This window comes from Hemibagrus wyckioides, linkage group LG06, assembly GCF_019097595.1.
Source record: "Hemibagrus wyckioides isolate EC202008001 linkage group LG06, SWU_Hwy_1.0, whole genome shotgun sequence".
NCBI classification, from domain to species: domain Eukaryota; kingdom Metazoa; phylum Chordata; class Actinopteri; order Siluriformes; family Bagridae; genus Hemibagrus; species Hemibagrus wyckioides.
Window position 1 is genome coordinate 29300095 of NC_080715.1, and position 27631 is coordinate 29327725.

Sequence of the window (27631 nt, forward strand, 5' to 3'; positions counted from 1 at the left end):
TATGAACACAACAAGGTTCAAAGTTGCTGTAATATCCACCATTGATGCCACCCCCCAACCACCAGAGGGCAGTTTGCTGTTTATCGCAGTTCCAGTGTTTATCAACTGCTTTTGGCTTCCTGGCTACTTGGCATTATTTATAATAGTTCTATTACATTTTCAAGTTTTTCGTTTTTGCCTTCACACCCTTGTTTTTTTAAATGTTTCATTTAATAAATAATTATCTGTATTTGCATTCTGTATTCTGTATCTTCTCCTGGAAATGTTGCAGAATTCGAGGGAGGGAGCCCTCTGGAGGAGAGTTTGTTCATTTGAACTTTTCCAACACACAATAAACTCCTAAACAAAATCATCTTTACATTCCAGTGAAGCTTGAATTTACTTTCATTGATAAAACACCTTTGGGATGATTTAGAGTTGAGACTGAGAGCCAGGCCAAAACTGTGTGTAATATGGAGTTGTCCTGCCCTTTGCAGCTATAACAGCTTCAACTCTTCTGGGAAGGCTTTCCACAAGGTTTAGGAGTGTGTTTATGGGAATTTTTGACATTCCAGAAGCACATTCGTGAGGTCAGGCACTGATGTTGAACGAAAAGGCCTGATTCACAGTCTCAGCTCTAATTCATCCAAGGTGTTCTATCAGGTTGAGGTCAGGACTCTGTGCAGGCCAGTCAAGTTCCTCCACACCAAACTCACTCATCCATGTCTTTATGGACCTTGCTTTGTGCACTGGTGTGCAGTCATGTTGGAACAGGAAGGGGTCATCCCAAAACTGTTCCCGCAAAGTTGGGAGCATGAAATTGTCCAAAATGTCTTGGTATGCTGAAACATTAAGAGTTCCTTTCACTGGAACAAAGGGGCCGAGCCCAACCCCTGAAAAACAACCCCTGAATTCAATGATTTGGAGGGATGTCCTAAAATTTTTTGTTAATGTATAATCTATAACAGGGGTCCTCAACCACCGGGCCAAAGACCGATACCGGGCCGTGGATCATTTGGTACTGGGCCACAAAGAAACAATCAGCTTATACTTTTATATTTTATATAACTCAAAATTATATGTATTTTATTTTTTAAAAATTGCCACTTCTGCCCACGCCTCACTCCAGCATTTGACGCAAAAATGTCTTAAATATAGTACTATCAGAATAAATAAGGTTTACAATAGCATCAAACAGAAATAAAGCAGAAACATTTGCTTGACCAGCTGCATCCGCAGCAGCACATTGCAAAATTATTCATAGTGTTCAGAACTTTTTGTGTTGTTTCTTATAATTTCCCGCGAACGTTTGGTTGTGAAACGCAGTTTGCGGACCAGACAGATTTGTCTACCTATTGTAAAGTCATGCAGTGTGAAACCTCCTGTCACTGATCCATCCTGCAGTGTGTGAACAGCAGAGACTGAATGCTACCCTAGATTGTCGTGGAGTGTGAAAACAACAGTGATCTGACCACTTAGAAAATCGTGCAGTGTGAAATCTAGCTAAAATGAGCTCCCTCTATCAATCCCCCCGTGTGCGTGTGTGTGTGTGTGTGTGTGAGAGAGAGAGAGAGAGAGAGGTCAGAGGTAAATATAAACAGAAGTCTTCTGTGACTCTGCAGAGATTTTTTTGTAGAAATAAAGAGGAAGGTGGAATGGAGACAGGCAAGTTTTTAATTATTAGTTTTATTCATTTTTAATACATTTTACATTATAATTGGCTTATGCTTCTATTTTCAGAACATTGAAATATGTAACTACAACACAAGCACCAATGCTTTAGATTTTATTAGATTAGATTAGAACAAACAGAGAACAAGTACAGGGCCAATAAAATATAAAATGCAGTTAGCATCTAACCAGAATCGCAAATACTAATATGTATATAAATAAATATATGTGTATATACAGTAAGATCTAGTGCAAAGTTATGAGGCAGAGAAACAGAGACCAGCACAATACAAACGACTATACTGGTAATTTTACATCACTTTTTGTTTCTCATTCCTGCCTTCCCTGGGAGCAGCACAGCACCCAGAAAGCACCTCATTTCTCTTAGCAGAAAACTTTGAACATTCCTTTGTGAATTAGCAAATAAATAGCTTAAGCTCATGAATCATTTGAACCTAGTCCAATGACTGATGCCAAGTTATACATTTCTTCAGACTGTGTGTAGGTGTATATATTTGTGTGTGTGTGTGTGTGTGTGAACTCAGTCTGTATTTACTTCATCACCATCACTGATGCATATTTTGCAAAGATACAGTGAATAGGAATAAAAAGTATTAGATAATACTCTCTAATAATAATAATAATAATAATAATATAATAGGGATTATTGCTCTACATTTTACAACAAACAATTTTAATAGTTTCTTTTTGTCCATTACTTTCATTTATACCCTCAACAACGAGCCCTGAATGGTTCCCGACTTAAGCACTAACTTACAGTTTCAAGTGTACAGCTCAGTAAATTATCTCAGCACGGCTTGTGTTTTTTGCACTGTTCAGTTGAGGGCCGAGTTGCTTTTTGTTTCTGTATTCCTCATGTGTTTTGTGCCATACCCTTCCTATTGTTTCCAATTTATCCTAATGTGCTGTCCTATATATATATATATATATATATATATATATATATACACTATAGTGCCAAAAGTTTTGGGAAACCCCAACCCTAAACCTAAACCCTAAGTTTGGGGGTGACCCCTTCCTGACAGAGTCAAAGTATTCAGAGACACTTAGTCTTAAGTTGAGTAAAAATGCTATAAATAAGACCACATTTAGGAATGGCTAATTTTTCATGCCAACATTTATTATGTGTCTTGAAAAAAATAGCTGTGTGTATGATTTGTTTTTATACATCATGACATCTCTCAGTTATTTTACTGATAAAATGACAGCTTGATACTTAGACATTACTGACTCTCCAGAGGCCCTCACTGGCATCTTGAAATGTCAAGAGAGCAGAGTGAATATGGAGAGAAGTGAGTAGGATGTTTTTTTACGCAGCTGAATCTAGTCTCCTTCGCTGAAGCAGATAATAGAAAGGTCATTTTTTCGAAATCCTTTAAAATATAAAGGAAATCGACAAGACAGCAACAGTGCAGCAACAGTTCGATAAATCTGCAGGGTAAAGCCGCTCTAAACCTTTTAACGAATGATGAATAGAATAAGAAGATATTTACTCTCTTATAACAGTCTGTATTATGAAGATAATTATGAACTCACCAGCCATTTTATTGGAAGGTACTTTAGTGTGAATATTGATGCAATTATTCAATCAACCAATCACGTGGCAGCAGCACAGTGCATGAAATCATGCAAGTTAAGAGCTTCAGGTAAAATGTTAATATCAAAAATCAGTATAGAAGTCAGTCAGTAAAGGTCTTGACATTTCAGCATGACACTGAAGACCTTAGTAAAGTATCAAAGTTGTCATTTTGCTGAGTAACGTCACTGTGAGATGTCATGATATACAGACACAAATCATGTGAACCTGATGTCACAAGCATGAAACATTAGCTATTAAATGTGGTCTCTTTAGCATCTTACGTATCACGTTAAGTATCACAAGACTCATGACTGTCATGTTCTTTCACAGATGTAGGCTGTATTATTCTTGTATCAGAGCAAGTTGCTTGTCTGTATAATATAATAAATAATATATAAATAGTATTTTCAAATACATAACAGTTTTAGGACAAATTGAATTTAATATGCTTTATAATGTGGGGACAAAACATCCACTGAGAGGGGGATAATGGAAAAAACACCAGTCTGGTTCAACTCAGATAGGCATTTTGTATGCATGCGCAATGACAATAAAGTTGAATGTAATTTTGTCTAATCTAATCTAATCTAATCTAATCTAATCTAATCTAATCTAATAATCACTCTTTACAGAAGGGGTGAACAGAAAAGCATCTCAGAAAGCAGTCCTTGACATGGAGGAGATACAACAGCAATAATAATAATAATAATAATAATAATAATAATAATAATAATAATTTTACAGATACCAATTACAAAAGAATGCTTCTGCACAACAATGAATCATTTTAAAAGTTTTTCTAAAATCCAACACATTCAAGGAGATTAAAAAGTGAAGCAGCAGAGACATTCTAAGCACATTATATTAAGCAAATAATAATAATAAACACTAATCCATTTAGCAAATCCTGATTCCAGTGCTTAAAGACGTATTACCATCGCTACAGGCGAGAATATATTGAACTAAAGAACTACTAAAAGAAGTTTTCTTCTGCAATTAAATAACTTGATAACTTTATGTTGCTCATTTTTGGAGTGTACATTTATTGAAAATACAGTAGATTTGAGAAATACTAAGCTTCTAAACATGTTGCTTAAGAGAAGCTTCAGAAAACACCTTCCAAACATTGGAATAAATAAATGTTCTCCATAGATATTCTTATAGACATTAGTTTCGAGTCAGCGACTCTTATTTGTGAAGCTGTATTGCCAGAAATCATGTGTTGTTTTATATTTACTCAAAGACTGTAACCTTTTTTTGAATGAATAAGTTAGAACTATTCTATCAATTACATGCATTTGGGACACTTTTTGAGCCAGAAACATTTCCAGCCTTTGAAGAAATTAGATATTGCTCAGGAAAATGGGTCACGAGATCCATTTTCTCTGCATCTGTTGTCCTTATTTCTTCTCAGTGGATTCTCTATTTGGTTTTTGTGGTGGAGAAACAAACCAGCCAGACCATGTAACATAAAACACTCAACCTGGGAAAGGACTACATTCACAAAGCCAAAGCAATATCGTATTCTGTCAGCTTCTGAGATGGAGGTGGATTGTGTTGGTTTTTGCTCCTTAATCAAATTCTGCAAATATTATTCTAAAACCTTCAGATGATATCTGAACAAAACACCTGCAGACCCTGAAAAATGATTAATTTTCACATTAATATGTAAACTCTTCTTATGAATATTAATGATGTATGCTAATACTCTGTTTCATCTAACTCTTCATGAATCCAAACACTGATTTTAGTCTGTTCCTAATAGAGAGTGAATGCCCTTGGAAAGCAGCATGTGGTGAAAAAATGCTGCCCAAAATCCATTAACACATTCTCATTGGCTCTAGAACTTGTACTCTTGACCTTAATGCTTCAGAAAATGTGACTGAAGCAGAATTCTCCTACATGCTGTGTTGTTTTCTATAATGCATGAGTCCTTTCATCCTTTAATTGATAATCCAAGCAAAGCTAATCACAGTCCTGGGCTACTTACACATCTATATATGATCTGAATAAACTTCTACCTCTAGTTTCCATAACCTTCCATAACCATCTTTTAAATAATAGTTAAATAACAGTGCTTTTTGGATATAGACATGAGCTGTGGTCCAAGCTGTGCCATGATCCCTCCAAAGGTCTCCACACGTCCTCTCTTTAAGGGGTCAAAAATAAGGGTCCTCGTTTTAAGGGGTCAAAAATGATGAGCATTTCGTATGTGTCTTAAGCTTATTTTACAATCGTATTGCCACACAATACCACTTAAGTACTCACACTTGGACTAAGCCACAACAAAAATCATAATAGAGCTAATTTTATTTAGGATTTCTGTAAGGCTGCTTTTCAATGATTATTTCAAGTGCTTATTTTATTTTAATTATTTTCGAAAATTTTCCATAGGATCCTCAATCGCATATTGAATTAACACCCAATTTTTTGGGATTTACATAATAGTATTTTGTTGTTCTTAATGTGGGTCCAATTGGCTTTTAGAGTAACCTAGCTCTTTCTAAGAGATCCACTGTGGTATCATAGCTCACGTTGTTAAGGCTCTGGGTTGTTGGGCACTGCCAAGCTGCCACTTTTGGGCAACTGAGCAAGTCCCTTAACCCTCCCTGCTCCAGGGGTGCTGTATCATAGCTGCCCCTGCACTCTGACCCCAACTTCCTCAGCTGGGATATGCAAAGAGAAGTATTCCACTGTGCTGTAATGTATGTGTGGCAATAATAAAGGCTTCTTCTTTATAGAATTCTATTTTTCCATAATTGGTTAAAGCAAAGAGATCACAGCCTTCACAATCTTAGATACTGTATGTGGTCCTTTCCTAAACTTTTTTGAAGGTTGGAATGTCTCTGTATGATGAATCATTACAATTTACCTTCACTAGAACAATAAACCTGTTCCAGCATGACAATGCCCCTGTGCACAAAGATCAATGAATAGAATAGAATAGAATAGAATAGAAAACTTTATTAATCCCCAGAGGGAAATTAAGTTGTCGTAGCAGCTCGGTCCAATTAAAAGACAGTAGGGATACAAAAAAACAAAACGGATAATGAGATAATGAGATAATGTGATGACAGATATGCTAGACAGTCTGATGTGCAAAATAGACAAATGACAATTAGACAAATGTGCAAGGAAAGCGGTTAAAATATGGAAGAAATGTAATAATAAACTACTGACATAATAAAAGCTATTGAAGTACAAGAGAGTTATTAGGGCGTGCCCAATAGAGGTAATTCCGTCCAATTTGGTGATCTGACCTGGCCCGATGAGTTATAAAGTCTGATAGCAGACTTGAAGACATGGTATGTGAAGGTTGGAGTGGAAGAACTCGAGGGTCCTGAATCCAATTCAACCGCAATGAACACCATTGGGATGAACTAGAACACTGATTGAACCCCAGACCTCCTCACTGTCTGATCTCACTAATGCTCTTGTAGCTGAATGATTACTAATGTCCACAGCCACACTCCAACATCTAGTGGAAAACCTTCCCAGAAGAGAAGATGACTGTGTGATAATCAGGTGTCCACAAATGTTTGGCTATATATCGCATATTTTGGGCAAAATAAGTGCATGGAAATCACATTGTAGTATCATATCCCCTCTAACACAATCTGAGCTACATGGTGAGACACAGATGGATGGAAAGGAAGCAGATAACTCTATCCTACAGGGGAAGAAGCACTCACTCAGAATGACCCAGCACTGAGGTGCTGAATTATTAAAGAGAACAGTGGGAGAGTGCTCACGTTTTCACTCGCCACATGCTGCAGATGCAGATTTGTCTGGCTGAGATCCCATGGTGAGTCTTAATGTGACAAGTCAAAGTGGTAAAGTGGCAATTTTACTGATCTGGAGTTAGAGGCTTTGTTCTGAAGTCATCAAATCAAACTCATGCACTTGATTCATATGGAATCAAACCAAATCATTAATCATACATCTCATCTGTGCAGCCTGGTTGGATAATCGTTGTCTTGATAACCTTCTTCTGGTGATCTTGAACCATTAAGCAGAAATTTAAACAACATGAATATATGCTTCACTTACCAGAAAACTTTAAAGAGATAGAAGGGCGTGGAGTGAATAGATGGATTTCCCTGAACACTAAACAGATGGTAGATTCACACCCTGTAACTTTTGACATATTAGCCCTAGGCAAGCTCTCACCCCAAGAAAATGAGCTTATCATAGCCATGGTTATCTGTGATTTATTGTTATAAGGGGCATAATGCTCAAAAATCTACATGACTCACTGATGCCTAAGGATTCATTTGAAATTCATTTCACACACCATGCTGTAATAGAAACTCCTCTCATCCCAGCCCTGTGCTGACACCGAGACTGAGGCTTACAGTCGTGGGCGACGTGAACTGTGGTCATTAGCAGTCTTCGCTTAGATGGAGATCTCTCAGCACACACACACGCTTGTTTTTCTGTCCTTGTGAAGACATAATTATTAATGCAGTTATTTTCCTACACTTTAATTTAACCCAAGCTTAGTCTCAAAAACTAAAAGGAAATAAAAATGAATTAAAATAAAAGACACAGCCCCGTGTTTTGTCCCGATGAGGATCATCTAAATGTCCATGCAAGGTCAAAACTGTATGCTTGTGGGTACAGTTATTCTCAACCAAGCTATACAGTGTAATGTAGATACAAGGTAGACACAGAAATATCTACTTTAATGATCAAAATGCTGTTATTCAGTGCGACCCTGAGATGATAGGTCTCTTTTCAGTCTGGTTCCTCTCAAGGTTTCCTTCTCATGTTATCCTTGGTATTTTTTTTCTCCGCTCTTGTACCTAGCTTGCTCATTAGAGATTTCGAATTTCTAAAGCTGTTTTGTGTTTTGTTCAAAGCGCATTACAAATTCATCTGGTTTTATTTTCTTCTTTGTAGTGTCCTTGAGAGTTGAGAGTTTTGTTCTACATATACAAATATGTTCTACAAAATTCTTCTTATTATATTTTTTAACGTTTAGCATTGTCTGGATTTTTGGACAGACCCTAAGATTTAAGTAACTACTTATTATATAGTTGTATATATTGTATATATAGTGAAATTGTATCCACTAAATATAATGAGCCTATTATAATAAGTATAATTATAAGTCTATTATAAATTATAAGTCTATTATAAATTATTTTTTTCAAAGTAAGAGTAAACAGTATACACAAAAATGATTAAATATTGTATTTTTTAGAGAATGTCTTGCTTGTACCAAAGTACCACATCTGCATAAGGAATCTAAATTATGTGAGTTGAAAGGTGTATAAAAAAAAAGGTGTGTTTTTTTTGTTGTTGTTGTTGTTTTTTTTTTTTGTTTTTTTTTTTTACTTTCCAGACTTTGAGGACTTTGAGAATCAAAAAAAGAGAAAATCTGAAATATGATATGCATAAAGGAGCCTGCCCACAACACAACAGAGGCATCGTTATTGGTTGTGAAACAAATCTGTGATGAATAGTTGAAGGAAATGAAACCTATCCAAATTAGATGAGGAAGTCGGTACAAGGAACCTTTCTGAGTAAACGATTGCGCATTTAAGAGTTCAGGAATCTGAAAGGGCTTTCTTCAGTGCTTTTTTTCCCTAATCTATTAAAATACATGTAAATGGAGGATAGAGAAACAGTGAAGATAAAAGTAAATAGAAATCTGTTGGCTGTTCAGAGCTGTCAATCCCAAAAGCTTTTTTTTTTAACTGCAGTGGCAACTGCAGTATTTCTTAACATGTCAAGATTTTAAGATTATTTCATCACCTTAGATGATGCTGTGAACTGACAGTCTTATAAAATCTATATCAGAAAGCAACCCATGGGACTGGATGTCTGTTTCAGTGATTATCCAGTCCACTATGGACATCCTCATTCAAGCACTGTTTTCTAATGTGCCATGGCTACTCGAACTCCACTGGACCAGCTTTGTGCCATGCATCTTCTTCCTAGATAAAAGATTCTCCATTCAGAGGCTCATTTGTATTCCAGTGCATTTAAGAGACTGTCAAGGTCACACGTTATACCTTCAGTCAGGTCTTGGACGATGCAGAAAGGATGGAGCTCTTTTGGGGCTGCATGAGATGCCTGGCAGGTGTGCTGCTATGACTCATTGTTCTCTGGCTGCGGATTTCAAATTTACAGATCAATAGAACAGGAAGCTTCTCTCCTCACAAGAGAAGAGGGGAAACAAACAAGGCAGTCAGGAGACAGGAGACAGTTACATCTGTAGTAACCCAATAGTGATGGAAACAATAATGGAAGAGATAGAAAACAGAAAGAATTGATGGTACATGATTTGCTCATTTCTGGTCATAATTATTGCAGTATTCACAGGTATATAAGTAGAAGCCTACATCCACCTTTCTGTGTATTTTTCCTGTGGCCGTAGACAGGCATTTGTTGTTATTTCTTTCAGCATCTTTCCACTTTCATTAATAATAGTCCTTGTTTACGTGAAGATCTGTTCTTTCTCTGTCTGAAAGCTAACACCAGATTTTGCTCTATGCTTCTCATAGGGTGACTGGTCTATTGGTTTATAGATTTTGACATTACTTGATGTCTTTTCTGTCCATTCTTTGACTCATCAGAGTCAGAGTCAGATAGGGAATGCAAATTTCCACATGAAGCATGAGTCATACATTCCGAAAAGCTGGAGTTAAAACCTAAGCAGACAAATTCAGAGCAGAATGATAAAAAAAGGGTCCAGAAAGAGATACAAGGAAGAAACATAAGCCTTGATGTAATTCACACATTCAGTACTTTCCCCTGCAAACCATTAACCATTATGTGGTCTACTGGACCCTGCTGAGGACGCTAGGTGGTAGGTTCCCTTAAAGCTGGAAACTAAGAAACTTTAAAAATCCCATCTGTGTCTGAACTCAGAAATGTCCTCATTTCAATGAGTGTAGCACAGGCTCAAGCTTCCTGTTGATGCAAGACCTTCCTAATGCATTGCATACGTTTGAGAGCAGTGGCCTATTGGAGAGAAATAGTCACACAAATGACACACAGGTGGTGTGTGGTGTCCTGGCCTGAGATCAACAGGACAGATTAGATTAGATTAGATTAGATTAGATTAGATTAGATTAGATTAGATTAGATTAGATTAGATTAGATTAGATTAGATTAGATTAGATTAGATTTCAACTTTAAATAAATACATGTACAAAGCCAATGAAATGGAGTTAGCATCTAACTAGAAGTACATTGTGGTATATTTACAATATAGTATACAAGAGGGTGGGCCATCAGATGTGAAGATTTATTTTTTTCCCCAGTTCTGAGGTGTCATCAGATACAAGTCTGGTTGCACATTGTTGTATAATTACAGCCATTCACTCAGTAAAACAATTTAGGCGATACAAGGTACGACTGATTCCTCTGCATGGAAGCGGTTCATGTGGACCCTCTTATGGTTACCGTTACTGAGAGTGATTTATCTACAATTGGACACTTTTTGGATGAACATTTTCACCAATATTAAATCAACACATTACCAATTGTGGTTATCCCTAGCAGAGCTGTGCAACCTGTCAGGACAAGATGCACTGCCCCATGTCTGGCTACACTATCTACTCAACACTTATTCTTATATGTATGCCATTTGGCAGACTCGCTTATCCAGAGCGACTCGTCAACCGAGCACTTAAGGACCTTGCTCAAGGGCCCAGCAATGGTAACTTGATGGTCCTGGGATTTTAAACCATCTGATAAGTAGGCCAACATCTTAAACACTGAGGTATCACTTCCTTGAGCTACTTCTTTCTAGCTTGAACAGACTTGTGTTGCTAAGGTGACACCCTGACTGCTTCCTTCCTGAGCAGACCTGGAAAGTTTTGGCACTTGGCCAGATCTCCTATGCATGTCAGTTTGGCCATTTGAGATGAAGCATGGACTGAGGGTTATGAGTTAATAAAGGAAAACATACTCTTAAATGGATGCTGCTAACCAAGTGAAACCCATCTAGATTAGAGGTGTATGAGTGGCCATTGGATTAGCGCATCATATGAGTGTTTGTTGTAACTCTTTGGGGGTTCATTAACTTATTCTGACCGAAGGATGACGTGCCTCCATGCACCATGATTGTTTTTTTTTACATGGATATCGTTATAACACCTGTTTTATCAGGCCGTCTTTGCTATTGGTTAGCTATCAGCTGTGGTTACTGATTGGATTGGATTGGTTTATGATAAAATACTTTTAAGATAAAACATTTGCAAAAAGGTTTTTTTTAACCTGATTTTCTTTCCTTTCTTCAAAAACCACCTTCTAGAAAGTGAAAAGTACTCTTATTTATTGGGTAACAGTTAACTGTCTCTTTGTTCTTTCTTCTTGTTTAGCCGTATCCTTCATGCGACACAGTGCATCAGCCTTTGGATTTGCTGTAAGTTTTCATTAATATGCATTTCATCTGACTAGTCCCTTTGTTAATTTGTGATAGGGACAAATTTGCCTTGTTGTGCTTACATTGTTTTATTTGTCAGTTCATTTTGACAGATTTATCTGATAGATTTTAATGAGGATTCAAATTGTTTTTTAAGAGGTTGTGTTATTGTGGTGCGTGACATTAAATATTAAACAATGCTAGTTGCCCTAGTTAGAGATGATGTTATCATAGCAGAAATTTTATTTAGTCATTGATAAAATAGAAGTACCATTTTATATTATGTTATAATACTTACATATGTTATAATATGTTACATACTTCTGCCAGGTCAAAAACTAGATTCTAGGTCAGAAATTCTATGTTAAGACTATCTTTTTACAAATGGCTGACCATTTGGATTACAGTTTGATGCCACATTGGACGTGCTGTCATCCGTCATCGTGCTCTGGCGCTACAGCAACGCAGCTGCTGTGCATTCAGCCCATAGGGAGTACATGTAAGTACAAAACAATACAATAATCCTGAATGTTTTTTAAAAATATTTTAATTTAAAAAAAAAAACATTAACAACTGTGTGATGTAGGGAAATCTGAGAAATGTGTAAAACTTGGATGAAATGGATAGGATATAAGCTTGAAATTGATTTTAAAAGTGATTTTGTTGCTTACGTAATAGCAGTAAAAGTATTTAACAGGGGTATGATCGTTAAGAATCTTTTCATGTCAGTCTGATTTTTTTTCCTCAGGCATTTCTAATTACTGCTAATCTAGTTCTTTTGGCCCATAATGACTTTAAAAGGTGTCGAGTATTCTAGTGATAAACAAAGAAAATGTCCCTTTCACCTGAATGTGGTGAGATTAATTGAGTTGTAATGGAGAAGAAATAAACGCCACACTCCATCCTGAATGCTGAACAGTTGGCGCCTGCTGGCTGAATGTCACAGACAGGGCTGCTTACTGTGAGCAGGATTGATGCAGTCTTTTAGCATGGAGGCAAAAGTTTAAGCAGTAATATTTTAGATCTAGAAAAAAAAATCAGTGTCTGAAAAATAAGAAAATCTTTAAGAGCCTGGGTGAATACTTTACTGCTTTAAGGCTAAGCAGGTTAGTAGCTAGTAATTGTCTATTTGTCTCTCAATGCACTGCTAGGATTCAGTCATATTAAATAAAATTTATCACCACCACCAGAGCCTGTGTGATACTGGGGGTCATTTTCATCCTATCCTCCATGTGTATCCTGGGCAAAGCCATTCATGATCTGTCCACCAAACTCCTGCCTGAAGTGGTGAGTGAATATCACATCACATAACATCACATATCGCATTATATCACACACACAGACTTAATTTTTAAATTTATGAAATAGAATATTTCTTAAAAACACAAAATGACATGAACATATACATAGGATATTACATATTAAATGACTAAGAAGCTGGAAAATTGGATAGGAAAATAATTATAAAAATGAATCGAGGCATGTTACTAATGTATGTCACATATATATATATATATATATATACACACACACACACATACATGCCGATCAGCCATAACATTACGACCACCTGCGTAATATTGTATTCATCCTGCTTTTGTTGTCAAAACAACCCTTACCTGACGAGGCATGATCTGGCACCAAGATGTTAGCAGCAGATCCTTTAAGTCCTGTAAGTTGTGAGGTGGAGCCTCACTGTGATGCACTGTGAATTCTGACAGCTTTCTATCAGATCCAGCATTCTTCTTCAACTTCTTCAGCAATTTGAGCAACAGTAGCTCGTCTGTTGGATCGGATCACACAGGCCAGCCTTCGCTCCCCATGTGCATTAATGAGCCTCGGCCACCAATGACCCTGTCCCCAGTTCACCACTGTTCCTTCCTTGGACCACTTTTGATAGACACTGACTACTGCAGACCGGGAACACCCCACAAGAGCTGCAGTTTTGGAGATGCTCTGATCCAGTCATCTAGACATCACAATTTGGCCCTTTGTCAAACTCAAATTCTTACCCTTGCCCATTTTTCCTGCTTCTAACACATCAACTTTGAGGACAAAATGTTCACTTGCTGCCTAATATATCCCACCCACTAACAGGTGCCATGATGAGGAGATCATCAGTCTTATTCTCTTCACCTGTCATCATAATGTTATGCCTGATCGCTATATATATATACTCAAAACACATATTGTATTGCATCAAATTGCATCAAATGCAATACTAAAATGGTACAAGTGTTTTGAGTTTTATATCATTTTTAGAGTTCACTGTGGAGATTCATTGCTAAGACAGAAGAGTGAAAAATGTAATAAGAAATGTAACATCTGAGCAATATTACTCAATATAGATCAGCAGGAATGGAAAAATCAGGGAAGCTTGTGGTGTACAGTACATAACATGCACTGTATTTATAACAGATAAAGTGAAAGGTAGTGATTTACACAACTTTACATAACTATTGGTGTTTTTCATAATTTATCATGTCTTTAATTTTTACTATGATAGTTTTTATTCTTCCTATTTTTCTTTATATATTTTTATTACCTATATCCCTATACTTTTCTTGTCCACACACTTTACTTTATATTCTTTCTTCAAATGTAGGACAGTCGTAAAAAGCATTTCACTACATGTCGTACTGTGTACGATTTCTTATGTGACAAATAAAATTTGAATTTGAATTTGATTTGGCAGATGCCCTTATTCAGTATGACTTACAATTTATCTCATTTTATACAACTGAGCAACTGAGGGTTAAGGGCCTTGCTCAGGGGCCCAGAAGTGGCAGCTTGGTGGACCTGGGCTGATTCAAACTCACAACCTTGAAAAATGCTATTTAACATGCATACTTTTTGACTTATTTTAATCATTTGCATTATGCAGATAAAGTTCATACCTCTTTATCATTTCACATAGATCATGTTCCACTTACTCGGTTTCACCCTGTTGTAATTAGTTACTCTCAGTGTAATTAGTGTATCAGTACTGTGATTTGTAGCTATAGTAAATTATTTCTGTTGCATCACATTTCTCTTCTTGGCAACCATCATTTGGTAGGAGTAATTGCCAGCAGACAAACAAATCCTCATGTCTAGCCTCAAAGGTTTGGCATTTTTGCAGTTCGCCTTAGCAACCCAACACCAGCTGCAGCTTTTTTCCCCCTATGGCCAAAAAACATCTAATTAGTAATGCATCACAGCTTCAGGAGTCTCATTCAAAATTCACTCTCTGGTCAGTGTCAGAAGGGACACACACCCAAAAAAAGGATGAGACAGAAAGCAACAGTCACCAGTTTTCATTCCTAACATAACTGTTCAGTCTAGGCACGATTGCACATCAAGATATTCTTTGCCCACATTTGTATTGAATTAAACACTAAATATAGTAACAACATTTAACGTTTTTTTTCATTTGTCTGAGGACACTTTTTTCTGCACTTCCTTCCTCTATTAAATGGTAATGAAAATGAGAAAATGAGACTTTGCTACAGTGGTGCAGATATCACAGGTCCATCTTCATTATTGCAAATGAATGTCTTATTAATTCATTAGACCATGATCCCAAAAATCCTTCTTATATCCAACAATGATAAATGAACTCGATTTAGTTCTCTAGGTAGAGAAGAAGACTTTGTTTGGGGTCAGAGCACAAGGTCAGCCATGATACAGCACCCCTGGAGCAGTAAGAGCTGGAGGCCTTGCTCAAGGGCCCAACAGAGGTAGCTTGGCAGTGCTGGGGCTTTAACCTAAATTGTCTGATCAACAACCCAGAGCTTTAACCTCTTCAGCCACAACTGGCAAAGTTAGTTTGATTGATAATACATTTCTGTGCTATTTTTGAATATTTGGATATACCAATTAATTATAGATTATAAAATTATTTTACTTTTTCTCCAGTGCAATATAAAGACAGCCATACACTAAATACACTGTAATATGTTTAGTGGGTTTACTAAATTGTGAATGTTAAAGTTAATTAATTATTGTAATTTAAATGAATAAATGAATAAATAGATCCTTTACGGAGACTTGATTTGTATTGCTGCCGCGTTATTTTATTACAGCGTTATAAACTCTGTTGTTAGATTTGCATAATAATATACTTAACTATTATGACTAATTTTAATGGTGATAAAACTTGGGCAATAGTGCCAGAACTATAGCACAGGTCAACAGCCAGGACAACTGATCGCCTCAAATCGGTTCTGTTTTTATTATAGCCTTGCATTTGTGGTTAACTCTCCTGCTTAGCTGATATTATGGACAAACTGTGCCATCAGTTTTAATACAAATTCATATTTTTCATTATAGTGTGGCTGGACCAAGTTATAGTTACAAAGCCAAAAAAAACAAACATTTAATTTATTTCATCAGTACCGCTTCATCGCAAAGAGTATGAACCATCCTACAGTACATATACATTGTACATTGGCAAATGTTTGTGGACACCAGACCATCGTTCCCTTTTGTGAGACTTCTCCATTCTGTAGCCACATGAGCCACAAGAGATGTGAGGACATCTAACACATCCAGAAACTAAGGACCTGGAAGACAGTGGCATGTTGAATATGTTTCAGCATGACACATGTGGACATCTTGCAAAAACCTTCTAGACATGGTGTGTTAAGGTTGGAGTGGAAGAACTCCTGCACTGACTCTGACTCAAACCCACTGAACACCATCAGACCCAGACCTCCTCATTCTTACAGCATCAATGCCTGGTGGAGTCTTGTGGAAAATCTTCCCAGAGGTTATTACAACAGTAAAGTGGTCTAAATCTGTTCACCAAGCACATACTGTATAAGACATGATGTATAAGGTCTGATGTCTACAAAGTTTTGGCCATGGCCAGTGAGTTTTAAAGACCCTATACCTAGACAGTGTTTTTGCTGAGAGAGATATTTGCTGAGAATTTTCCCTGTGTATGATGTTTTTAATCTTTTAAACTAAGGATAGTTACAATACCAAAATAGCATCTAAACTGCAGCATATTCCTGACCAGGCCTCTTATTCATTGACGCTCCTATTAAACCACATTTACACATCCTGCTCAGCATGATTGAGAGTCCTGCAACCTCAACCACTTCAGTTCTTCTCATTCCAGAATGCTATTCACTGGACATTTAACCAACAGAATCAATCTGTTATGTATTGAGCAACCTGTCAGAATAAATCTACTGGACGGCTATTCAAGATGATCAGTTAAATTTATTTATTTAGACAGAGTCTTCTCAAGGACCCTGATTATGACCTCTTTATACTCTTCTACTGCTATGGCTCCTCTCAGCATCAGGATATACCTGATTTATCCCTGCTCCAGGGGCACTGCATCATGGCTGACCCTGGGCTCTGACCCCCACCCTCCAAGAATATGATATACGAAGAAAGAATTTCATTGTGCAGTAATGTATATGTGACAAATAAAGGCTGCTTACTTAAATATTTGCACTTCTCAGAACTCTGAAGTCTCACCCTTGCTTCAGAGGATAATCTGACCTGGATATGGTCGATAGAACTGCTGCTGTATTTCTGCCTTTTTCTGATACTGAACATCATTTCAGCACACTTTGACTGTAATGTTTGAGACATGTACTCTTCTACACATGTATACTGTAATCGTTAATAATACCACTATCCCATGTCACCCAGAAAAGGATGGTTTCCCTTTCGAGACATGGTTCCTCTCAAAATTTCTTCCCTGTTTCTTTTCAGGAAGTTGTTCCTTGCCATTGTCGCCTTTGGCTTGTTCATTAGGGATCTAAATCAACCATGCATCAAGTTTTCTGTAAAGCTGTTTTATGATTCTGAAAGTGCTGTGCAAATAAAATTTGACTGAATGACAGTGAAATAATATAAAGACTGTTAAAAGAGAAATGACTGTCTTAAGAAACACTTAAATGTCCAAGAAGGATCCTGACTCCCAATAGGACTGATTTTTAGTAGAGACATGAGCGTTTGAGTTCAGCAAAATTACTTTTTATCACAAACCCAAGTCTGAACTCCTGCCAGGCAAGACACAGGCACAGGGAACAACCTAGTGCAGATTAATAATGTAGGAGAGGAATAGGTTTCTTGGCTCTTGCGTGGGAGTGTGGTAGACACATTCGTTTAAGCCAGGAGAGACGACAGAGGAAAACAGCTCGGTTTCCTCCCACAGTGACTGTGATTGCACATTCTGACGGATGTGCTGCAGACATAAACCAAGTACCTTTGATCAGTCATGCTTAATTAGCGTTAATCTAGTTCAATCTGATGCATCATTGCCAACTATTTCACATTGCACTGATCCTTTTTCTTCTATCACGTCACGGTTGTGTGCTTCTTGTTATGCTGTCTTTCTTTAACTCCTTTCTTCAAGTTCTTCGAGTTCTCTATCATCTTTTGGCCTGGAGAGATTTAAAGAGTTGTCAAATATACAAGTTAAGGGCAGAGAAAATGTGCTTTCCTTGCATATGTGTTGGCAGAGTTTATAGAGGAGAAAGCAGTGCTAGGATCTCTCCTAAATGGCAAAGAATTGGTGCTTGCCAAATAATAGATGGATGTTATGGATGGACCAGAAAGAAAACTTTTCTTTATAATGTTAGGATTCTTTTATATTTACACTTTGGTGACATGGATCCACCCAAGGATGGGAATTTAATTTAAATTTGCAGCTTTCTTTCTTTCTTTCTTTCTTTCTTTCTTTCTTTCTTTCTTTCTTTCTTTCTTTCTTTCTTTTTTAATGTACATTTTTTAATACATTTTTTAATGTATGCCATATCACCATATTGTCTGCTTTTTAAAATCCCAGAAAGCTGCAAATTCAAGAGAACTACACATTATATGATTTTACAGAAGGCACTTGCACCAAATCTGCTGTATGAATAGAAATTCTCATGACTCAAAGTAGCGGCTTTTAATTTGTCTCCATTTCCACCCGAGCTGCCTGATCTGGCAGGACATGGAGACAAATGGAACAGGCGATCGCAAAAAGACAAGATCGTTGATTAACATTAGACCACAAGTGGGGCTCGTTACGAGTACTTAATAGCATTTTACATTCATCTGAATAGCAGAAATAGTTGAAACATTACGTATAATACAATTTGTTTCTGTTTATTTATTTCTTCATTTGCAATATTTTGTAGTTTTTAAAAAAATGTATATTAATTTATATTAACAAATTTATATATTACTAAATTTCTTAATTTACGTTCACATATCCATTTAGAAGAAAAAATAAACAGATGGTAGAATTTTGAAATATTTAAAATAATAAATATTTATTTATACCGTCGTTAAAGCAAAAAAAAAAAAAGCAGATGAAAGGAATACTAAGAAACTCTGATGTAAATATTTTAAAAATTCTACTTTTCTCTCGGACTGTTGCCAATAATATAATTTGCAGTTAAAATTGTTGCATTATTTAGAAAAGAATGGTAAATAGAAGCAATTAAGCTCTTTTGTATCTCATAAATGATCATTACTTACTTCATAATCAAACCATTATTTAATTTATCATCTTATATCAATGCTGGAGAGCCTACATGCTTATATTTCAGCTTTAATTTTACACATTTTGTTTTTTTTCTCCTCCTTTGGCAATTTTTCTTCAGTGCTACTAAGTGCTATATTCATTAAATCAATAAATCCGTCTGTCATAGTTATTATGATACAAATATATGGTACTAAGTCTAAAAAAAAAGAAAGTAAAAAAAAGCAAAACTCTTTCGTGAGGTGATTCTTGAGCTCATGATTTATAAGCCTTCAGATTTTGAGCTAACAGAGTGAACGGGAAACATTTACAAAGCGTGTATTGTTCCTTCTGTAACATCTCCAACACCTGACTCGGCAAATTAGTCCATTAACCTCTTCATGAGGTCAGATTTGTGTGTTGGAGCAGGGAAAACCAACATGTGAAGCAAAGCAAGAATGATCAATAGGTGATGAAAGCTTAAGATAAAATGAAGAAAATCCCTGAGACATCACACATCACATTCACAAGCTTCAGCATCTGATATGGAGATAATGTCAGACCACAATCACAGACTCTTATATGATGTTTTTGTGCAAAATAAAAGTCAATAAAAGACTAAATATATTTTTGTGCTATTTTTTAGGATGATTTCCTCTTCAGTGTCTCTATTGTTAGTGGGATATTGTGCGTCATTCTGGCCATTGTCAAATTCATGCTGGGGAGGGTGTTGACCAGCAGAGCTCTGATCACTGATGGTAGGTACACACACACACACACACACACACACACACACATTGAATTCACGTCTGGTTTTTCAGGGGTTGGGTTTGACCCCATAGATTCAATATCTGACCATTCTGATGCATACAAAAAAACAAAGAGAGTTTTAAGATTAGTAGAAGGCAGTTACTTACACTGGCCCTCACCCGAGAAGAGGAAAATAATGTCATTGCTAAGTTCAGGTGAAAATCTCAGCACCCTCCAATGATTTCTGTTAGCACTGAAAATGGAAAATTGTCCAAATGTCCAAAGCTCATTCTACGACACAGCATGTCCTCCAGTGTGTGCTATTGTATCACTCTTTGGCTTCAATTTAAGGATTCAAGACTGGGTGAAAAAATATATATAGTGTGGATACATGCTGCCACTCAGTAAATATCCACCAGCAAATGCACTACATACCATGCATGAACACATGAGTCATGTATATTCCCAGAACATAATGTCTGTAAAGATGCCTAGGTTGCTGTATATGACTTGCATGCTCAACATTAAGAAGCCTTTATCGCAGATGAAGAAAGGGCTCAAGAGGCTAGGAGTATTTCTGGGGATTAGTGAACCATCCACTGCATGCACAATGCCAGGAATGTTTCCAGTGGCATGAAAATGAATCTTGGCTTCATGCAGTGCATCCATTAGTTATGAAGGATTTTGGGAAATACTAATTATTTCAAGAAAATTAATCATTAAGGGTGTATTTTGGGGTCACCCACTGTGTTCTATTAATTAAAAGAATTAGGAACTATAAGGACTTGGAGACAAATGAATTTTTCTTCTGCACACTCATGCAGCCAATAGAACTTGAGGTTCTTGTGTATTTTCTACCAAGTTGAGTCACAACTGTGAAAGCCACATTAACAAGTAACAACAGCATCATTACCATACTCAATAATTCTGCTTATCACACAAGAAGCATTTAATATTGTTCTGATTAACCATTTTGTTAACCAATTTATACTGGCTGCAAAGAAATTACTGACAAAAAGACTATTACTATTGACTATGACTATTTTTTAGAGCTTTATAGCACAATGCTGTATTTAAATGTTGATACACAATGTGTAATGAGGTATTTTTTAACCAACCAGCCACCAAAAAGCACCTCTAAGCACTGTTCCTGAGCCTTAACTAGAACTTTCAGTACTGGAGTATCCTCTAATAGGCACAGTTCCTGCTCATTTCTGCGTCATATGTTTATGTCTGAATAAATTTATAACAATTAATGCTGTGTGCTGGAAGATAAATGTGTTTAAATGAAATATAAATATACAATTACAATTTTTCATTACATATCAACAGGATGTTCAACAAGTGGATTAGACTTTTAGACTATGTTATAAATTGATTAATTAATGAAACATCTTTATTAGGTTTTAACTCCTTGGTTGGAGGCATCATGGGCTTCTCCATCCTAATCAGCGCTGAGGTATTTCGCCACGAGCCCACTGTCTGGTTTCTGGATGGCACCATTGGGGTTCTGATAGGCCTCATCATTCTAGCTTATGGAATAAAGTAGGTGCTTTATTTATTTATTTATTTTTACATCAAGAGCATGCATGCATTTGAATAAACTACAGTTTTTATTGGCATATTCATTCCTAATGAGGTAGAACGCTATAAGACAGTAAGTGATAAACACTATTTCTTTTGCCACAGGTTGTTAATTGACATGGTACCACGAGTAAGACAAACCAGGAACTATGAGCGCTTTGAGTGAGCGACTTTGAGGAGAAATCAGCATATTCACCTTACAACTTCACCTCCAACACAGAAACATATCTTTCTTCAAATACTCCATACAGATTGTGACACCACCTGCATTTTGGCAGCAGTTACAGGACTAATTACCATCTCGTTATCATCACCAATTTTCAAATTCAGTCTCTCAGCACAGCACCTCAGAGAAAGGTAAAGCAATGATGAAGGCACAGCAAGAGATGCTTTCTGACTTTGATCCAGGTAACTGAAGCAAGGAACTCAAAGCCAGCAAATCCTAGTTGCTGCTTCAAAGCCTTAGAAATACAAATTGTTGATTTGTGATTACCTCCAATGTGGTTCATGTAGTGAAGTACTTGTGATTATGAATGTTTTTTCTCTGTCACCATTCACCTCTTATATATGAGAATGAATTCATTGGACTGCTCCATATTAGGGATGCGTAAATACTGAAAACAACAGCCTAGTATATTGTTCTTGATGATCAGCCATTATCAGGCCTTGATGGTGGACGATGGATTTTGATGCAATGAAGACAATAAAAGACAAAAATAAATTCACAAACCAGCCCTGCTTGATCCAAGGTGGAGCTAGCTAATACACTTCACTGAAAAATCCTAAACAACATTAGTAGTGAGGCATTCTAAGACATGAACTTATATGACATATGTATTTTTTCAAACCTTCTACTTAAATTGGGATGGAAAATCTACATAGAGCTGAATAACATATTCCACAATTGATTAATGGCCTCATGTCCTCGTAATCTGCCAGAAAAATGGTATCAACGCATCCCTATTGTGGATAATCCCACCACACAGATCCTATGTTGTAATTCATATTATTTGATTAATTTGATTTAGCTTTATCTAACCTTTCCCTTAAACAAAGCCATAACAACAGAAACTCTAGATAGCTTCCCAAAATCCATCCAGGCTCCTTATTCCTAATATGAGGATAAAGGGACCAATATGTTCGGCATAAATCCTGAGTTATAGTTTTGGTCATTTAAGACCCCATAACCCAAGGAAGTGGGATTTATAACAGCATTGCTAGCTCTAGCACTGCTCTAGCACATGCTTTGTGTTGTCAAGTTGTCAGATAACTTGCAGCATTATAGCAGGGAGCCAAAGTCAACAAACAAGAAGTGCAGCTCTCCTTGTGGAATATGAAGTACGTATGTGTAATTACACTTTATTTAGCAGGACCAACTATTTTAACCGACAATATACTGTGCAAAAGTCTTACGTAACAATTTTCTCCATAAAATAAAACTTGCATAAAGGGCATAGCAGCACTAAATTAAACCAAGTCAATATTTGAAGTGATAAGACTTTGTTTTTGCACATCACTAGTCTCAGATACACATTGTGTTGTTTTATATAGAAATTGACTTCTAGATTCTTCGATCTTGGAGAATCTGATACAGTTCTTCTGGAGTTTTTGCCTGTCATACTTTGCTTTTGTTTTTGCAGCTAATCCCTGAGCATCAGCATTTTATTTACAGTTTATTACAAATTTATTTTATTTACTTTAATTTTATTTTATTTTATTTTATTTTTTTTACTTATATACAACTATCTTCTGCTACATTTAATTTAAATTGGAAAAGTAATGTTAAATGTAAAAGTTAAATGTTAAATGTTAAATGTTTTTTTTTTTGACCCAATAATGCAGAAGTCATAAAATTAACATCTAAATCCAAATTAATATTACAAAAAATGTACAATGCCTAAGACTTTTGCTCAGTACTGCATATATAAAGTCACTGTAATTTGCACAGTTTGTAATTAATAGTCTCAGAATCCAGATACAGAGAGCCTAATGAATCCACTGGTGCTGAAGAGACCATATTTATTTTGTAATATAACTCTAACACGTCTTAAATGAAAAGCCTGAAAAATAAATCGTCCAGGAACTTGAAGCGATGTTTCTTCAGATATAAATAAGTGAGGAGCTGAATTTTGAATATTTAGTGGACATGAAGCATTTCCAGTTTAGTCACTTATTTTTAAATTCAGTATGTTCAATGACACTTTCTGCTAAGCACAAATCTCTGAAACCTCCTACTACAATACTGACATTTCCTCAGAGATATGAACCTAATTAAATAGTCTGTTTTTAATTAATTCATGAAACGTGGTCCATATAACACAAGAACTTCATTTAATGCTTCTAAACTGCTTTATACACAGGTAGAAAATATTGGTATTGACTAGCATTTCAACCCTAGGTCTGAGTTAAGGTCAGTTTAAAACAGCAAAACAGTATAGCATCAATATCTGAATTATAACAACTGTTCTGATTCACAGGTTTTTCTTAATTCCACATTGTCGTTAAATTAAAAAAGAGCACACTGCCTAAGCAAGCACACTGTCTTACTAACGTAATCAAGCACATGATTGGCCAAGTACAAGTTTATTTCAAGCCTCATCATTTTTATCTACATTAAAGATTGCACACAAGACACAAATGGTTCTTATGGAAATCAGCAAGACTATTAAGTTTCATTAAACTGCATAAGGAATGTTAAGTTACATGTTAAATCAGTTAAATGTAAACTGTTTAGCTTTGTATAATATAGATATTGAATTTAATTTCACCCCTTCTAACAGCCAGGGCCATTGAGAATAATCTGGATTCCTTATGCAAACGTATACCCAGACCTTCCAACAAAGTCAGTAGCAACATATGACACAGTATTTTCCATTAAAATGCCAGTGTCATATGTTATAAGTCATTTTTATGAACATTTCAGATCTCAAAATGTATGCCTGCCCTTATCACTGCTGCTCACTGTGCTGTTTGCAATAATCTGTGAAGTTTGTAGTGATTTTTGCTCCGCTAATGAGTTGCACTAATGTGAATAAGTGGTTGAATGTGCTTGAGTCTTCAAAGTTACCTGGATTTCCAATAATGCTTCAGCTCTGGGGTTGGAGCCAGTTTTCTCTCTCCCACAGTCCTCTTCCTTTGGGTCATATTTTCTCTCTTTTTTTCCATGCTACATCAAGTAGTTACTCTAACAAACCATGTTGCAAGACACAAGCTTCTCGAGCAGCTTGTGTTTGAACCTCTGGACACTGTTTCCCACATGCACCAGCTATCTGCTGAGTGCCTCTGCATTGGCCAGCTTAAGAATGCAGGTCCAAACTCAGATGTCCTCTTAGCTAGCTGTTTGGTAATGCAGATAATGATGCTCAACTGACCCTCAACTACAGCCAAAATCTGGTGAGCAAAACCCATAAAAAGCCTACCTTGTAGCCCAATGGTCAGTAAGCTTCTCTTCTCATCATGTCAAGGAGTGTAAAGATGCTATATCTATAGCTGTGTCAAGGAAATTGCTACAGGCTGACAATGACTGCAGTGATGAACTATTGTCTAAAGGGAGACATTGTCTTACCGGTGACAGTTCTAGCTAGATCATGAGGAGATATCACTGGGCCTCCTGTATTTCTGCTGGACTTACCAGACAAAGCAATATGATCAGATGTGTGTGGTCAAAGCATTGCTCAAATACTAGTATTATAATGGCTGTGATATACCCTCACTCCAATCTACAGATGCCAATCCTGCTTTAAAGGAGCTTGAACCTAGTTGTAGGATCCAAAATAACCACCAACCCCTGCTTTATGCATGGCATCAAGTGTGGCTAGCACAGTTTGTTCTGGACACCCTGCATGCCACTAAAGAAACCCTGGACAGAAGAACAGATGTATTCAAATGATGAATGGACCTTTGGCCACTTTTAGGTCACTGCATTCTGCTTCTGTTTCAGTCTCCACATGGGTGTGGCCTGTCTTACACAAGCTTTAAGCACAGAGAGTCTTGCTCTCAAGGCCCTAGCAGGCATCTTGTTGCCCCATCATTTTTCTCCTGGGGTGAACCCCACATCCTTCATAGGCATGATATCAGCCATCCCTTCCTCAGACAAACAGCTGAAAGACACTCCCTTTTCTGTGCAGAGGCTGTGTGGTTCTCAGCTCCTACTGTGACCTACCACTTTACTAGGAGCACTATCATGGGCATGATTTAAATATTATCAAGGAACATGTCTCCAGGAACAAGAGATGGAGGGCATCTCTTACCACATTTCTAAGTCCTAATGTGTGTCCCATGTTGGCATATAATATTCATGTGATTCTTATCCAGGATGGTGGTTCGGAGGGGTGAAATACAACAATATTTACATATCTGCAGCTGTGGTTCTGTAAACCACCAGGGTTTCTTCATCATTCAGAACCTATCAAGAACTCAACTAGAAGGTTTCAGGGAAATTTGAGATATTTTTGTGTTTATTAGAACACAAGAAGGTTCCCTAGTGTTCTCACAACCACAGTTACGCAATCTTCTGCTTAATAATATGCTTTCCATACAACAATAATGCACAGTTAGTGGATTAATTGCTAATCTGATGTTACGTACATTTTCAAAACAATGTGATTGTATACACGTGTCTGTATGTTAATCCAGTAGACTTCGCTCAGTAATCCAAGATGTTATGATATGATGTAACTTGAATTGAGTATGATCTGCTCACAGCTTGACATCTCAGCTCACCTACAGCACACTGATATGTAGCGCCACTACTGTTGGACGACAATCAAGGCCAGATCGTAACGGCTGATCGCTCACTGTAGCAAAGCTAGACTTGTTTTTAAGCAGCGTTGAAGTCATTGGCTTAGCAGCTTAGTTGAATTTCTTTATATATATATATATATATATATATATATATATATATATATATTGGGTTTTTTTGGGGGGGGGATTTCTGTCATGACTATTTAGTCATCTTTGATCATGACCTCAGCAATTTATTGTGTTTATGTTGAAAATATGGATCAAATAGGCTGCTGATGTAATGTACTATATAATGCGCCATCAAAAGTCATAGTGTTTACATCATTGCTGCTGATTAGCCCAACACTGAAAACTGTCAATGTAATCTTTTGTACTTGTATGATGCATACTTTTTCTCTGGGTATTTTTTTTGTTTTGTTGTGTTCTTAAATCAGTAGTTAGTAGCTTGGGTGTACGCCTGACTACTGATGTCTAGAACTGCAATGCCTGAGTGATTCATTGTATAAATCATATCATAGATTTACTATTAATTTATGACAATAACTTATTGAATTCTGCTTGTGGTTGTTACTGTACTCAAGATTTTGTTGTCTCTTTGTCTAATACTACTCTATTTAAAGTTAGTAAAGCTAACATCGGCACTAAACTTGAGCACATGTTGTACGTAGTGTAATGTTAGCCTTGGCTGGTTATTTAGCAATAGTCAGTGCTTAGCTGAGCCATTCCTGCTTTGGCTTTGCATGGGAATCAAATGTCTGGTTGTACAAATTATACAGTGGTACTGCAGAAAATGTGCTGTATATTAGAAATCAGCTGACATACGGTAGATAGCTTAGTTCTGAACAAAATTATTTATGGAAATAAAATCTGCATTAGTAACTTTTGTCTCCTTGACTGATTCTTTGGTTACAGAAAAATCAAGACGAAGTCAAATGAGACTGTCGCTTTTAAAAATCAAAGGATCTCTAAATCAACTGTCATTTAAAACCAGCTTAATTAAATATGGGGAGAATTGCAGAACAGATTGCGATATTTAGAAGTAAAATTATTTTTTTAAAAAGGATTAAATCTATTTTACATCCAATTTTTAAATTATAATTTTAAATAACATAAATAAATAAAAATGTTAAAAATGTCATTAAATTAAATTTAAAAAAAATTAAATGCATTACATTTTACTTTGTCAGTAAGAAAAAATTTAAAACTGAAGTTTAATTCATCTTTATTTCTTCTATTCTATTCTATTCTATTCTATTCTCTGCTATCAAATTTGTGTTAAATTTAGTACAAAAGATCCCCAGCATCAAAGAAACTTAATGAGATTTTTTTTTGTATAGCACAGTTAAATAGGCTTTTAATCATTTTTCTGCTGTGACTAATTCAGAATTTAAATTCAACTGGTGCAATTGGTTCACACAGGGCATATTGTCCTAATTTAATATTAGTTATAATAATACTGTTTTTTTAATTG

At 36.3% G+C, this 27631-nt stretch overlaps 1 protein-coding gene across 1 annotated transcript in view; it reads left to right on the forward strand.

Moving 5' to 3' along the window:
- Window positions 1-27039, forward strand: part of tmem163a (transmembrane protein 163a) — a 41405-nt gene extending 14366 nt beyond the window's left edge. The window contains exons 3-8 of the mRNA XM_058390865.1: window positions 11587-11630; window positions 12038-12129; window positions 12821-12917; window positions 19730-19841; window positions 21237-21378; window positions 21523-27039. Coding sequence (XP_058246848.1) covers window positions 11587-11630; window positions 12038-12129; window positions 12821-12917; window positions 19730-19841; window positions 21237-21378; window positions 21523-21583 — 548 coding nt within the window. The 3' untranslated portion in view covers window positions 21584-27039. The remainder of the gene's footprint in view (window positions 1-11586; window positions 11631-12037; window positions 12130-12820; window positions 12918-19729; window positions 19842-21236; window positions 21379-21522) is intronic.
- Window positions 27040-27631: the final 592 nt, after the last annotated feature.